Raw genomic sequence first — 15,067 nt, 5'->3', positions numbered from 1 at the left:
GTCCACATAGTAAGCTCCAGGCCAGCTACATAGTGAGACCCTGCTTCAAAAAAGATGTACAATAAGTGCTGGAGAGATCAGCAGTTAAGAGCACTGGCTGCTCTTCCAGACACCAGGATTCAATTCCCAGCATTCATATAACTTCAGTTCTAGGGAATCTCTTCTGGTCTCAGTGGGTATCAGGCATGCACATGGTTCACAGACATACATGCAAACAAATATCCATACACAGAAAATAAATAAATTCTTGGGACTGAACAGATGGCTCAGAGGTTAAGAGCACTGGCTGCTCTTCCAGAGGTCCTGAGTTCAATTCCCAGCAACCATATGGTGGTTCACAATCATCTATAATGAGGTCTGATGCCCTCTTCTGGCCTACAGGCCAATACATGCAGGTAGAACACTGTATATATAATAAATCTTTAAGAAAAGAAATTAGACACTCCAATATTATGTCTTAAAGAGATATCCAATAAGATAGCTCTGCAAGTAAAGGCACTTGTCACCAAGTCTCAAGTTTTATGAGCAGGACTCAGGGAAAGAAGCCACCTGACTCCCACAGGCTGTCCTCTGACCTCCACATGAAGGTGGTGCGGCACACATGCTCACACCCACACTCACAATCATAAATAAATAATAAGTTGCAATAAAAAAGTTAACTGCTATGCTGCATAGTTTTATAACAACTTGACACAGGCTAGAGTCATCGGAAAGGAGGGCGCCTCAGCTGAGGAAATGACTCCACGAGAATGGGCTGTAAACAAGCATGGAGAGTATTTTCTTATTCAGGGACTGATGGGGAAGGCACAGCCTATTGTGGGTGGTGCCATCCCTGGGCTAGTGTTCCTGGGTTCCATAGGAAAGCAGGCTGAGCAAGCCCTGAGGAGCAAGCAGGTAAGCAGCACCCCTCTCCAGGGCCTCTGTATCAGCTCCTGCCTCCAGGTTCCTGCCTGGCTTGAATCCCTGCCCTGATTTCCTTCCATAACACACAGCAATGTGGAAGTGTAAGCTGTGTTTCATTACTTCAGTGATAACCCTAACTAGGAAAAGTGCATTCTCCATCCAAATAAAATCAAAGCTTAACCTTCCCCACTTGGATTAAGCTCCATCTTAACTCACTGAGTCATTAAGCTGAACACAAAACCACCATTTTTCCAGGCTCCAACAGGTAATTCCAAATCCACGAGCACAGAGTCGGCCCTAGTTAAACTTAATGAGTGCCAAAACAAACACACAAATACAGGAAAGGGACCTGCAGAGAGGAACATGGGCCGAGTGGGGCCAGACAGAGTGGGAGGAAAAAGGTAATCAGAACAGACTGTGCACATGTATGAATCTGTCAAACAACAGATTTAATAAAAATTATTTTTAAAACATACCATCTTCAATCAGTGGGTTTAGTAAAGTATTATTAAATTACATGCCAGGACAAATGAATTATTTGAAAAATAAAATCCATCCAGATCCTCGCCTCACACCAAATACCACAATAAATTATAAATTAAAAAAAAGAGACATGGATGCCTTAGTAAGACCCTGTTCAAAAAATAAAAGGGCGCCGGGCGATGGTGGCGCACGCCTTTAATCCCAGCACTCGGGAGACAGAGGCAGGTGGATCTCTGTGAGTTCGAGACCAGCCTGGTCTACAGAGCTAGTTCCAGGACAGGCTCCAAAGCCACAGAGAAACCCTGTCTCGAAAAACCAAAAATAAATAAAAGGGCTGAAACTGTAGTTCAGTGGTAGAGCACTAACACTGAATGCTTCGGGCCCTAGGTTCAATTCCCAGCTTTGCTAATAATAATTTGCAAAAAAAAAAAAATTATTTAATAGTTATCCTCCAAAAACCAAAATTATCAATTTAACTTTAGAGAGCTCTTTTATCTTATTATTATCATTACTATGTCTATGCGTATATACACATGGTATGTGTGAATGGGTGTGCGCACATCCTAGCACACATGTAGAGATCAGAGGACACTTTTGGGAGTCAGTTATCTCCTCCCATTATTGGTTTCATCAACTCAGGTCACCCATTTTGTGTGGCAAATTCTGTTTACCATCATAATTACCTCACTAGCCTGCAAATCTTTTTTTTTTTTTTTTTTTTGGATTTTCGAGACAGAAAGGTTTCTCCGTAGCTTTTTGGTTCCTGTCCTGGAACTAGCTCTTGTAGACCAGGCTGGTCTCGAACTCACAGAGATCCGCCTGCCTCTGCCTCCCGAGTGCTGGGATTAAAGGCGTACGCCACCACTGCCCGGCTAGCCTGTAAATCTTTTTTTTTTAAAAAGATTTATTTATTTATTATGTATACAACATTCCTTCCATGTATGCTTGCATGCCAAAAGAGGGCACCAGATCTCAGTATCGATGGCTGTGAGCCACCATGTGGTTGCTGGGAATTGAACTCAGGACCTCTGGAAGAGTAGTCAGTGCTCTTAACCTCTGAGCCATCTCTCCAGCCCTAGCCTGTAAATCTTATGTATAAATCCAAATAATGAAATCAAATGACCATATATAAAATATAAACCTTACCAAGCACACATGTGGTGCAAATACAAACACTCACACATAAAATAAACCCAATTTGAAAAAAATTAAGGCCTGGAGAGATGGCTCAGAAATAAGAGCACTGCTGCTCTTCCAGAGGTCCTGAGTTCAATTCCCACCAACCACACGGCGGCTCACAGCCATCTGTAATGAGATCTGGTGCCAAGGCATACATGCAGACAGAACACCGTATAAATCTTAAATCTTAAAAAATTTTAAAGGGTGAAAATAAACTCAGAAATTTTATTTATTTTAAAATTATACAAAAGTCCTTATAAATAAAATTCACAGTGCTGGAGGTGTAGTTTGGTAGAGCTCATGCCTGGTGAGTGTGAAGTCCTCAATTTGACTTCTAGCACACAAAAGATAATTTTCTTACAATTTTATAACTAGGCATGGCTGCATACAGGTGCACATCTTATAATCTCAGCACACGTAGGAAGTAGAGACAGGAGGAAGAATTCAAAGTCATTCTTGATACGTAGGCTACAAAAGCCTGGCTCAAAAAATTAAAGTATAAATACTCAGAAGAGGCCGTGAACAAAGGACATACACACCGCAGAACTTTCAAGTCTGAAGCTGGGGAGCTGGGTCGTTAGTAAAGGACCCGAGTTCAGATAGTCAGCGCACACATGAAGCCAGGTGCAGTGCTGGGGGCAGAGCCCACAAGGAGCTTGCTGGCCAGCCAGTCTAACCAAATCTCTAAGATGCAGGCCCAGTGAGGGAGCTTGTCTCAAAATTGGGGTAGATAGGAACTGAAATAGTCAACAGATGCCAACCTTCAGCCTACAGCACTCACATGTGCACACGAACCCTGATTGCACTCAAACACAAGAACACATACAAATGCAATCAACTGCAAGGATTTTGCCTACTTCTTTATACCTAACTGTATTAATACTTGCCAAATAGTCTAAAACACAAATTATTTTTAAAATTAAATGTTTCCAAAATTTCTAGAGACAAGAAACCAACCTTTTGATAAATTCCATTCTACCGTTGGGAGAACCTGGTAGAAACCAACAAGGCTGCTCTTTATAGCTAATCCCCACATAATCCGGCGATCATTCCCTGAGCCGTCCCTGGAGACTACTTTACAGCAAATGAGGAGGCCCCTGGTTCTGCCCTCCCAGGAGCAACTTTGGGGTCTAGCTTACGATGCTTTTTGTGTGTGTGTAATGCGCGTGACCCCAGCATTCTGGGGGCTGAGACAGAAAGGGCTTGAGTTGCAGGACAGCCAGGACTACACAATGAATTTCAAAGCAGCCTAGCGACATGGTAAATCCCCGCCTCAATGAAAGGGCAGGGAAGTGATCAGAAAAGTTTGCTTTAGGTTTCTTAATTATTGTCCGTTTGTTTCGAAGCACAGTCTCACTATGTAGCCCTAGCTGTCCTGGAACTCACTATGTAGACCAGGCTGGCCTCAAACTCAAGAGATCCACCTGCCTTGGGGTTCCGAGTGCTGGGGCTAAGGTCGAGTGCCACTATGCCCAGCTTTTTGCTTTAGGTTTCAATCCCCAGTATCCTGTACAAGAATCTTCAAAGGCGATAACTGTTGATTGTTCTTAATATTTTTTATTTCTTCACAACCCAAGGCCCCATTTCAAAAGTTCACCCAGGTAATAATTCTTCCAAATGTTGTTTTAGGTTTCCAGGACCTGCATCTGGCAAAGTAGGTTTTCCTGGATACCTGCTCCCTTCGCAAAACTAAGTCTTCAGTCCCTTTTGAACAACTTATCTATTGGTGTGTTAAATTATCTTAAAGCCGCAAGCGAGAGCATGTGATGGGCAGGAACGGAAGGGGGCGATATGAGTCCGTAGCGTGTGTTTATAAGCGCTGATTATTCTCTGGGGCTGCTACTCCCTCCAGTGGAAGTTTGCAAACATCGCTTATCTCCCCGTCCACTACTGTAACAAGGCGGTAAGAAAAACATCTATTTCTTGCAAACATTTTAATTTTTCTGGACTGGAGCACAAAATAAGTTTCCTACCCAGTCCAGAGTTGATTGTTCAACAGAGGGTACATAATGACAGCGCTAGAAAGAAGGAATAAACTGTCATACTCAAAACTGGTGGCTCTTCTATCTCTTCTGGGCCACTGCACTACAATGACCATTCCAGGGCTGTTAGGGCGGCTCTTAAGAAGAGCCGGTGGTGGTGCACGCCTTTAATCCCAGGACTCGGGAGGCGGAGGCAGGGGGATCTCTGTGAGTTCGAGGCCAGCCTGGTCTACAGGGCGAATTCCAGAAGAGCTAGGGCTACACTGAGAGACCCAGCCTCGGAAAAGCATGTCCATCTGGGGTTAGTCTTCTCTACTCCACGGTGTTGGGACAGCACCCATCTCCCGGAGGTGCGGTCAGGAAACTGAAGGCGAAAGGGTCCCCATACCTCCTCCGTGTTAACCGGAGGCTCGGGGGACCTAGGGGCAGCACGCAGACCCTAAAGGGGTCCCCAAGCCCAGGCCTCCCTCCCTGGGACCGCCGAAGGCTCTCGAGAAGCAGCCCCAGGTCACCCCTCAGCCGGGATGAGCTAGGCAAGCCGCACCGCTCGGCGGAGTAACGGGCCGCGCCCCGGGATAAACTCTCTCTTCCCAAAACAACGCCCTCGCGACGCCCGCCAGGCACGGCAACCCGAGTGGTACCTGAGCCGCAGACCACGCAGCCGAAGAGGACGAAGACCAGCCACGCAGCCCCGCGGCCACCCGGGCCCCCGCACCGGGGCCAGGGACCAACCGCCGACCAGCCCGCCACTTTGATTCCTCCCGCCATGGCTGCCTCACGCCGCCTCCTCCTCACGTGCCCCTCCTCAGCAACCGTCCCCGGACAGGCAGCGCCAGCAGCCAATCAGCGGCGAGACCCGCCCCTAGGAGCCACACCTCCTAACAACCCCAACCCTAGCAATGGCGACAGGAAGCTCCCACTCTTTACCCAACCTGCTTCCGGCCCCGGTTTATTTACAAGTGAGATTGATGGTAAAGTTGCCCAATAGAAAGTCAGAATGGGAGAGGCCCTTCTGGACTGCAGCTTCCCATCGGAACCCGAATTCTTTCTGCTTTCCTTTTCCTTTCCTTTCTACGTCGATCTTTTTATTATAGGCAAGCCAATGCTAACTTTGGCTTTTTTTCTCCTTATGAGAAATTCAGATGTGACAGTTTCTTAAGGTAAAACGATTGACACCCTGTCCCCAAAGTTCTGACAAGATTTCAACCTAAAGTACAGAAATATTGTGCGTTGTCAAGGTTTTTGTAGGCATAAACGACGTTTTAAAATGTAGTCTAGAAAAAAAAAAAAAGACATAGCGTAGAGCTGAGAATGTACCCCGATAGTAGAGCACGGTCAAGTATTGCAAGGCACTAACTACGATCTGCAGCACTACAAAACGAACAGAAAACAAGATCTGAAAACATCATTTCTTAGTTCCCTTTTTTTGACGGAGGATGTAGCTGGACCATGCTCACGGCCCTGGTTTCGATCACCAGCGCCGCGGAAATAAAGCCTAAGTCACACGGCGGAGGGATGGTTTTGGACCAAAAGAGGTGACAATCAAGACGGGGTTTACCATCTCCATTTAAAAGGAAGTTAAGGCTAAGAGAGACAATGGAAAGACAAAAGTAGTTCTGAGCTCACATCTAAGTTCTTTCTGCGTCTTAGGCTGCCTCCCACTACACGCCATTGCATTTGTGGTCCAGGCAGTACTTGCAGAAATTGAAGCACTTAAAAATAAAAAAATAAAACTCAAGATGGGTAGGAGAGAATTCACTCAATATTTGTAATTCCGTCATTTGGGAAATTGAGACTGTAGGATTGCTGAGAATTGAAGACTAGCTGGGATTATAGAGTTTAAGTCCTGAGAGCCTGTGTCGTGTGTGTGTGTGTGTGTGTGTGTTTATACACACACATTTATACATCCACAACACACATATATATAGCCTATCAAGATAGATAGCTCAGTGTGTAAAAGTGTTTATAACTAAAGCCTTGAGTTCCATCCCCAGAACCTACACAGTAGAAGAAAACCAATTCCTGTTCCCACAGGTTGTACTCTGATCTCATCCATACTGATTCTGTGGCCCACAAACATCACTCCCCACCTCTCCCCCACCCCCACACAATCCATACTGTTTCTGTGGCACACACCTATACCCCACGTACGCACACACATATTGACCAAATGATGTGAACTTTTTCTTTAATATCAAGGTAAGCAGGAGGCGTGGTAACCAATATCTGTTAATGCCAGCATGCGGGACACTCAGAGGGTCACAAATTTAAGGCAAGCCTGCGCTATATCTAGAACCTACCTCAAAACAAAACGTATCATGTTTATCTGAAACAAGGAAAGACTAAGAAACTATCACACATAAGGGAGAGTAACTCGACTACATAATATAATATAATATATTAATATAATATAATATTATAGATCTTGAAACAGAAAAAAATTTAAAAAGCTCCAAGAAAGAAAACTGGGATTACAAGCCTGAGTCACCTCTTCCCTGCCCATCATCAGAGCCTCCGTGTTTATGTTCACATACTCTGCCTGGCCGACAAGAGAAGCCATGTAGTAGGAAGAAACCTAGTGCATCAAAAAAAAAAACAAACAAAAAAAAACAAAAAACCACTGAGATTTTAGTTCAGTAACTATAGAAAAAACTGTGAATAGGGGGTGCAAATCTGGCCCCACAGTTAAGAGTGAGTACTGCTCTTACAGCACCCCCACTTTGGCTGGTTTACCACCCCTTGTAACTCCTGCTCCAGGGGTTATGACGCCCTCTTCTGGCCTCCAAGGGCACTGCATTCATGTGCACACATACCAAGACATAGCTGAAAATTAAAAAAAAATAAAATCTTTTTTTAAGATTTATTTATTTATTATGTGTACAGTATTCTGTCTGCATGTATGCTTGCAGGCCAGAAGAGGGCACCAGATCTCATTACAGATGGTTGTGAGTCACCTTGTGGTTGCTGGAATTGAAGTCAGGACCTTTGGAAGAGTAGGCAGTGCTCTTAACCGCTGAGCCATCTCTCCAGCCCAAAACAGAATAAAATAAAATCTTACACTTGTTTTTTCTTAAGGTATGAGTAATATACACTAAGGGTAGCAAGTGTACCCTATCACTGGAAAATAATGGGGGGAATGGACGCACATATATGGACAGCCTGTAGTAGCTTTTCAGTTTTCAAGAAAGTCAAAAGTTTTATTTAAAAAGTAAACTCTGGCAATGCACTTGTGTATGCAAATAAATGTGAGTGCATGTGATATACACATATTTTATATATGTGCACCTTTTTAGATAGGGTCTGGCTATATAGCACTGGCTCTCCTGGAACCTGTGTAGATTGGTCTCAAACTTTCTGCCTTTGCCTGCCAAGTGCTGGGATTCCAGGCACCTGTCACAACTCTGCATACCTCACCTTTCTCTCGGGCCCTGTCTTTCTTTCTTTGTTTTTATGATTTTTAGTTTTTTAGTTAGTTTGTTTGCTTTAGAATTATCTAATTCTTTTTTGTTTTGTTTTGTTTTTGTTTTTCGAGACAGGGTTTTTCTGTGGTTTTGGAGCCTGTCCTGGAACTAGCTCTTGTAGACCAGGCTGGTCTCGAACTCACAGAGATCCGCCTGCCTCTGCCTCCCGAGTGCTGGGATTAAAGGCGTGCGCCACCACCGCCCGGCTTATCTAATTCTTAATAACTAATTTTTATTTGTTTTATTAATTTTACAATAAATATTTATTTTATTTATTTATGGTTTTTCAAGGATTTCACTGTGTATCCCTGGCTGGTCATGGAACTCGATTTATAGACCAGGCTGGGCACAGATTCACAGAAATCTGCCCATCTCTGCCTCCTGAGTGCTGGAATTAAAGGCCTACACGGCCATATGCAGTTTTAGATTTATTCTTTTTATTTTTATTTAATGTGTGTGACTATTTTGCCTGCATGTTTGTGTACCACATACATGTGTGAAGATCGGGAAAGGTCTGTGAACCTCATGGAACTGAAGTCACAGACAGTTTTTAAGGTGTCGGGACCCAAACCTGGGTTCTCCCCAGTAGCAGTAAGTTCTCCCAACCACTCAGCCATCTCCTGGGCCTGAGTTTTAGTTTTTTGTTTTGTTTGGTTTGTTTTTGGTTACTGTGTAACTAAGGATGACCTTGAACTCCTTATCTCCTAACCCCAACTGGATTGCAGATGCCTGCAATCTCACCAGGCCAGGCCTTTCCGTTTTCACTGCTGGGCTTTCTCTTTTGTTTTCACTAATGGTCAACACCAGTGAACTGGTTTCAGGACTGGGAACTAATTACATGAAATCACTGACCACTCACTCTTCCAATGTGCAGATTGGCCTAATTACCCAGAAACACATCACACCTCATCATCCCAGTAAGTGTGGTCATTTCAAGTTAGTAATTCAAGAAGGCTAACTTTTTGTTTGTTTGTTTGTTCGAGACAGGGTTTCTCTGTGTAGCCCCTAAGCTACTCTGGAACTCTCTTTGTAGATCAGGCTAGCCTCAAACTCACAGAGATCTGCCTGCCTCTACCTCCCAAAAGTACTGGGGTTAAAAGCATACACCATCACAGCCTGGCTTATATCTTTCTTTTAATACTGAGGATACTGTTCAAAACATTTCAAGAAGGCCGGGCGGTGGTGGCGCACGCCTTTAATCCCAGCACTCGGGAGGCAGAGACAGGCGGATCTCTGTGAGTTCGAGACCAACCTGGGCTACAAGAGCTAGTTCCAGGACAGGCTCCAAAGCCACAGAGAAACCCTGTCTCGAAAAATCCAAAAAAAAAAAAAAAAAAAAAAAAACATTTCAAGAATCACCTTCAGCATTTTATATAGCAAAAGCAACAATGAATATTCATTATCTGCAGGTGGATCTAACTTATGTAAAATAGCCAAAAGAACTCAGGCCAAGGCTGATGAGTATGGGTATGAAATATGGATGGTAAATATGCTTGAGGATTTTTTTTTTGAACTTAGAAGGACAACATGGTACATATTCACTATGTAAAAGAGCAATCCCAATGCCATCTAGAACAGTCAGTATTTCTGTAGTAATGCATATGAACAGTGGTGCGAAGGGAAAAGGAAGGAATGAAAAGTACCTCCTGCAGGTTTTCTTCAAGTCCTGTCGCAAAATGAGTTCTGGTCAGATTAGACAGGCTTGGGCTTGGTTGGTTGGTTGTTTTTTCTATGTCGGGGACTAAAAAGGTCTCTAACAAGCTAGGTAAGTATGCTACCATGAAGCTGTATTCCCAAACCAGTCCTCCAAACTAGCTTTTATTACCAAGTGAGTTATGAAAAAAATTACTTATCACAATTTTTTGGGTGTCAGAACTGTAAAGAATTGAAGATGGGGCTGGAGAGATGGCTCAGAAGGTTAAGAGTACTGGCTGTTCTTCCAAAGGTCCTGAGTTCAATTCCCAGCAACCACATGGAGGCTCAAAACCATCTGTTATGAGATCTGGTGCCCTCTTCTGGCATGCATGCATTCAGGCAGAACACTGTATACATAATAAATAAATAAATAAATAAATAAATAAATAAATAAATTTTTTTTTTTAAATTGAAGATGTTGACTGTTTGATGGATATAACTGGACCAATCAATCACTGAATCCTACCGTTTTTGTGTTCTATCTTTTGAATCTGTCCCGTTTCGCCCCTTGCCACTGACTCCACCCAGCACCTTGCCATTCTGACTGGCATTTTCAAGTGGGAAAGTCTTTTTTTCTTTTTTTTTTTCTTTTTTTTTTTTTGAGACAGGGTTTCTCCATAGCTTTTGGTTCCTTTCCTGGAACTAGCCCTTGTAGTAGACCAGGCTGGCCTTGAACTCACAGAGATCCACCTACCTCTGCCTCCCAAGAGCTGGGATTAAAGGCGTGCGACAGGCCGGGCGGTGGTGGCACATGCCTTTAATCCCAGTACTCAGGAGGCAGAGACAGGCGGATCTCTGTGAGTTCGAGACCAGCCTGGTCTACAAGAGCTAGTTCCAGGACAGGCTCCAAAACCACAGAGAAACCCTGTCTCGAAAAACCAAAAAAAAAATAAAAAATAAAAAAAATAAAGGCATGCGACACCATCGCCCTGCTTTCAAGTGGGAAAGTCTTTTACTCCCTTTCAAGCTATCCACCCTAATTCTTTAACGATTTAATGACTTCTGTAAATTTATTTATGGTAGGGGACACACATGGAAGTCAGAGGGCAACTTCAGGAACTGGTTCTCTTTCCACCGTGTGAGTCACCAGTATGGAAAGGTCTCCAGTATGGTCTTCAAGGCTTAAGAGCAGGTAAGTTAGTCCATGAGCCATCTCTCTTCCTCGCCCCCTTTTGGGGGAAAATAATTGCATGTGTATGTTCATGACTGGGGCAGATGGTCAAAGAACAGCTTTGTGCAGTCTATTCTCTCCTTCCACCTTTACACAGGTCCTGGAAATTGCCCTGGGGGCCATCTTGTGGGCTTTCCTAGTGTTTTTGTAACCCATAGTCCTTCCTTCTAAATGCACATCTATCTCTTCCACTCCATTAGACTCTTTATATTTCCACCATATCTTTAACCAGCTATAAAGCTGGAGAGATGACTCATCAGGAAGAGCGGTGGCTGCAGAGGACTAGGGTTAGAGTCCCAGCATCCACACAGCTGCTCACAACTGCCTGTGACACCAGTTCCTGTGGATATGGTGCCCTCTTCTGGCCTCTAAAGGCACTGCACACATGTGGTGTACAAACACACAAGCAGATAAAAGATCAGTACACAGAAATTTATAAAAAAAAAAAGAACTAACTAGAACACTATTCAAAGTTTGGTGTTGTTTGATATCTGATATTCATCAAATGGAGAAACTTTCAGAAACTAAATATAGTTAGAAAGATTTTGTTGTTTTTGGGGGGGTTGTTTTGGTTTGTTTGTTTGTTTGTTTTACATAGGGTGTCACTATGCAGTCCTGGATGACCTGTAACTCTCTATGTAGGCCTGGGTGGCCTCAAACTGACAGAGCTCCACCTTCCTCTGTCTCCCAAATTCTGGGATTAAAGGTGTGTACCATCATACCTGGCTAAATAGAAGATTTTTTTTGCTGTTGTTTCTTTAATACTGATATGTGAGTGTCTGTGTGGGGGTATAGAATGTGAGTACAGTGTCCAGAGAGATGGTTCAGTGGTTAAGAGCACTGACTACTCTTCCAGAGGACCTGGGTTCAATTCCCAGCACCCACATGGCAGCTGACAACCTTCTGTAACTCCAGTTCCAGGGGACCCGACACCATCTCACAGACATTCAGGCAAAACACCAATGCACATGGAAAAAGAAAATAGAACGTGAGTACAGGTGTTCACAGGAGCCAGAAAGAGGGTGCCAGATCCTGTGGAGCTGGAATTACAGGCAGTTGTAAGCCACCAAATGTAAGTGCTGGGAACTAAACTCAGGGCCTCCTGAAGGGCAGGGAGTGCTCTCAACTGCTGAGTCACCTCTCTAGCCCCATTTTAATAGACTAGTAACAATGTAACAAAGAAGCTTCACAGTTACTGGATGTGAGTGAGTCATCTTTTAGTGCACCTTCAGTGTGTTTTGTGGAAGTAGGGGACAGCCAGAAAGACTGGCACAGGTCTACAGCCTCAGGGCTGGGAAGACAGAGGCAGCAAGAGGCCAAGTTCAAGCTTAGCCTGGGCTACATACAACCCTGTCTCAAAAATTAAAAGAAATTAAAAAAATTTTTTTTCAGTTAAAGTAGGGGTTGAAGCTAGGCAGTGGTGGCACACACCTTTAATCCCAGCACTCAAGAGACAGAGGCAGGTAGATCTCTGTGAGTTCGAGGCCAGCCTGGTCTACAAAGCTAGTTCCAGAACAGCCAGGGCTAAACAAAAAAAAAAAAAAAAAAAGAAAGAAAGAAAGAAAGAAAGAAAAGAAAGGAAAAGAAAAGAAAAAGAAAGGAAGAAATAGGTGTTGAAGAGCCAGCTCAGCAGTTAAGAGCACTTGATCTTCCAGCCAGAGGACCCGTGTTTGCTCCCCTATATCCACAAGGGGGTAACTCCACTCCCAGGTGATCCAACACCCTCTTCTGCCTTCCTTGGGCATTGCACACAGGTGGTATGGACATACATGCAGGCACAAACCATATACATGAAAAATTAAAGAAAATGAAAAGCAGAATACAATAATAGGTTGATTTTTTTTATTTTTTTAATATTTTTTTTTATTTTTTCGGTTTTTCGGGACAGGGTTTCTTTAGAACCTGTCCTGGAACTAGCTCTTGTAGACCAAGCTGGCCTCAAAGTCACAGAGATCCACCTGCCTCTGCCTCCCGAGTGCTGGGATTAAAGGTGTGCGCCACCCCTGCCCGTAGGTTGATTAACTGGTCTGGTCCCTGACCACAGCTCAACACAATGGTCTATAACCAAGCTTAATGTAAAGCCTTACACACATCTCCATTTCTCATAGCCACCACCCACAGCAGTGAATGCTAATTTCTAGTTTCTAAAGCAGTTGGTCTTGTTTCATACCTCCATGCAAGCAAATGTTCTTGTCTCTCTCTATTTGACTTCCTTTCTCCCTGGAAAACTTCTATTCATACTTCAAATCCTAGACTGCTTCCTTGCCTAAATTAGATGCTCATCTATCTCAGTCCTTTCAACAGGCAGATTGGCCTCTCACCTTTCACATGTCTCCTATTATTCCCTGGATTGTTGTTCACATGGCTATTTCTTCTACCTGCCCGTGAGCTCCTTAGAGGTGTAGGCTGGGGTGACCTGTGAGAGGTGAAGCTTTTCTTGCAAAGTAAATCCAAGGGTAGCACTTCCTAGATGATGAATTCTGGCATATAAAAGAGGGAAAGGAGGCCAGGCGGTGGGTGGTGGCACACGCCTTTAATCCCAGCGAATCCCTGTGAGTTCGAGGCCAGCCTGGTCTACCAGAGCTAGTGCCAGGACAGCTAGGACTGTCACACAGGGAAACCCTGTCTCCAAAAAAAAAAAAAAAGGTAAAGGAGTCTCATTACTTTATATTTTGTATTAACAGCAAGGATTTCAGCCTTCTACTTGCTACTTGGCATATTAACTCACCATGGACATCTCAGGATATCAACAAGCTAGACTTGCATAGCTCACTGTAAACTAAGGGGGCAGGGCACAGGCGCCTGCCACGGTTGTGTGCACCTTTAACTTCAGCACTCCGGTGACAGAGGCAGGTGGATCTTTCAATTTAAACCCAGTCTTTTCTACATACTGTGTTTTAGGCCAGCCAGGGCTATAGATTAAGGGGGAGTGTAGGGGGGAGGAGCACACGTTTAATCCTGACCCTCGGGAGGCAGAAAGGCAGGAAATCTTTGTGAGTTCAAAGACAGTCTGGTCTACATAGTGAGACTCAGAACTGCCAGGACTACATAGAAAGACCTTCAAAAATAAACGGGGGCAGGGCAAGCTGGAGTTGTGGGTCAGCGGTTTAGAGAGTACTGGTTTTGCAAGGGACTGAGTTCAGTTTCTGAGTTCCAGATGATCCGAAGCCTTTTCTGACCCTGTGAGCTCTTTCACGAACATGGTGCACATACACTCGGGCGCACATAAAAATAAAATATTTTTAAGCTGCAGGGTAGGCTGGAGAGATGGCTTAGGGGTTAAGAGCATTTACTGCTCCGGCAGAGGATCCAGGTTCGCTCCCCAACATCCATGTGCGACCTCAGTGGGCTCCTGCACTCGTGTGGTGCATATACATACACTCAGGCACACATACACATGAAATGAAACATATTTCTTAAAGGACATGGAAAACATTGTCACCCACAGAGGGTGGGAGGAATTAATTATGCCTGGAGGCAAGGGGGAGGAGGGTCCAGAAGGGAGTGCGGGTCCGAGGAAGGTGAGCTTGAACCAAACCTGGCTGAGTGAGTCTCATTTGGCAGGGCGAGGTGATGGCGGCGTGGGGGGAGGAGTGAGCGGAGCAATCTGCTAGATGAAAATCTCCACGTGCCTGAGAAGACAATCCTGGCACGCACCATCCTCACTCCTCCTCCACCCACCCTCTCCCTTCCTCGGTCTCATCCACCCTTCCCCTTAAGATCTACGACTGGAGATACAAACTGTTTCCCTTCCTAGAACAGACCGCTCTGGACAACAAAGAGAACCTTAAACTTTGGGTAAATGATATCAGGTTCTCTATTCTGCCGTTGAGACTGAGGGTGGGAGACCAGAGGAAGCAGGTAAGGATGTCTTGAGAGTTGAGAGTCCGGGCAGAAAATGAAATTGGTAAAATAATAATAACAACAACAACAATCAATTGTCCCTATTCCCCTTTTGTCAACCCCCAACACACACCTGTCTGTGCAAGCGCGCGCGCACACACACACTTTGCTAAAGGCTGGAAATTCCTTGTTCTCAGCGGAAGAGAGTAGGCGGGTATGTGGGGGTGGTAGCCGTGGGAGGAAAACGAAGAACAGACTTCTCAGCAGCTCCGACTGCGGGCTGCGGGGGCGCTCTGGGCCGCTGGTGGGGCCTGACAAGTCGATGTTGCTTTTTGTATTTTTTTAATGTA

At 44.5% G+C, this 15,067-nt stretch overlaps 1 protein-coding gene across 1 annotated transcript in view; it reads right to left on the bottom strand.

The window, feature by feature from the left end:
- Nucleotides 1–5,346, bottom strand: part of Nemp1 (nuclear envelope integral membrane protein 1) — a 28,268-nt gene extending 22,922 nt beyond the window's left edge. Inside the window, exon 1 of the mRNA XM_041663160.1 lies at nucleotides 5,189–5,346. Coding sequence (XP_041519094.1) covers nucleotides 5,189–5,315 — 127 coding nt within the window. The 5' untranslated portion in view covers nucleotides 5,316–5,346. The remainder of the gene's footprint in view (nucleotides 1–5,188) is intronic.
- Nucleotides 5,347–15,067: the final 9,721 nt, after the last annotated feature.

This window comes from Microtus oregoni, unplaced genomic scaffold (genome assembly GCF_018167655.1).
Source record: "Microtus oregoni isolate MIOR12 unplaced genomic scaffold, Mior012 000001F_ref0000356, whole genome shotgun sequence".
NCBI classification, from domain to species: domain Eukaryota; kingdom Metazoa; phylum Chordata; class Mammalia; order Rodentia; family Cricetidae; genus Microtus; species Microtus oregoni.
Note: the sequence above shows the minus strand (reverse complement) of the source record. Positions and strands in the feature narration are given on the sequence as shown.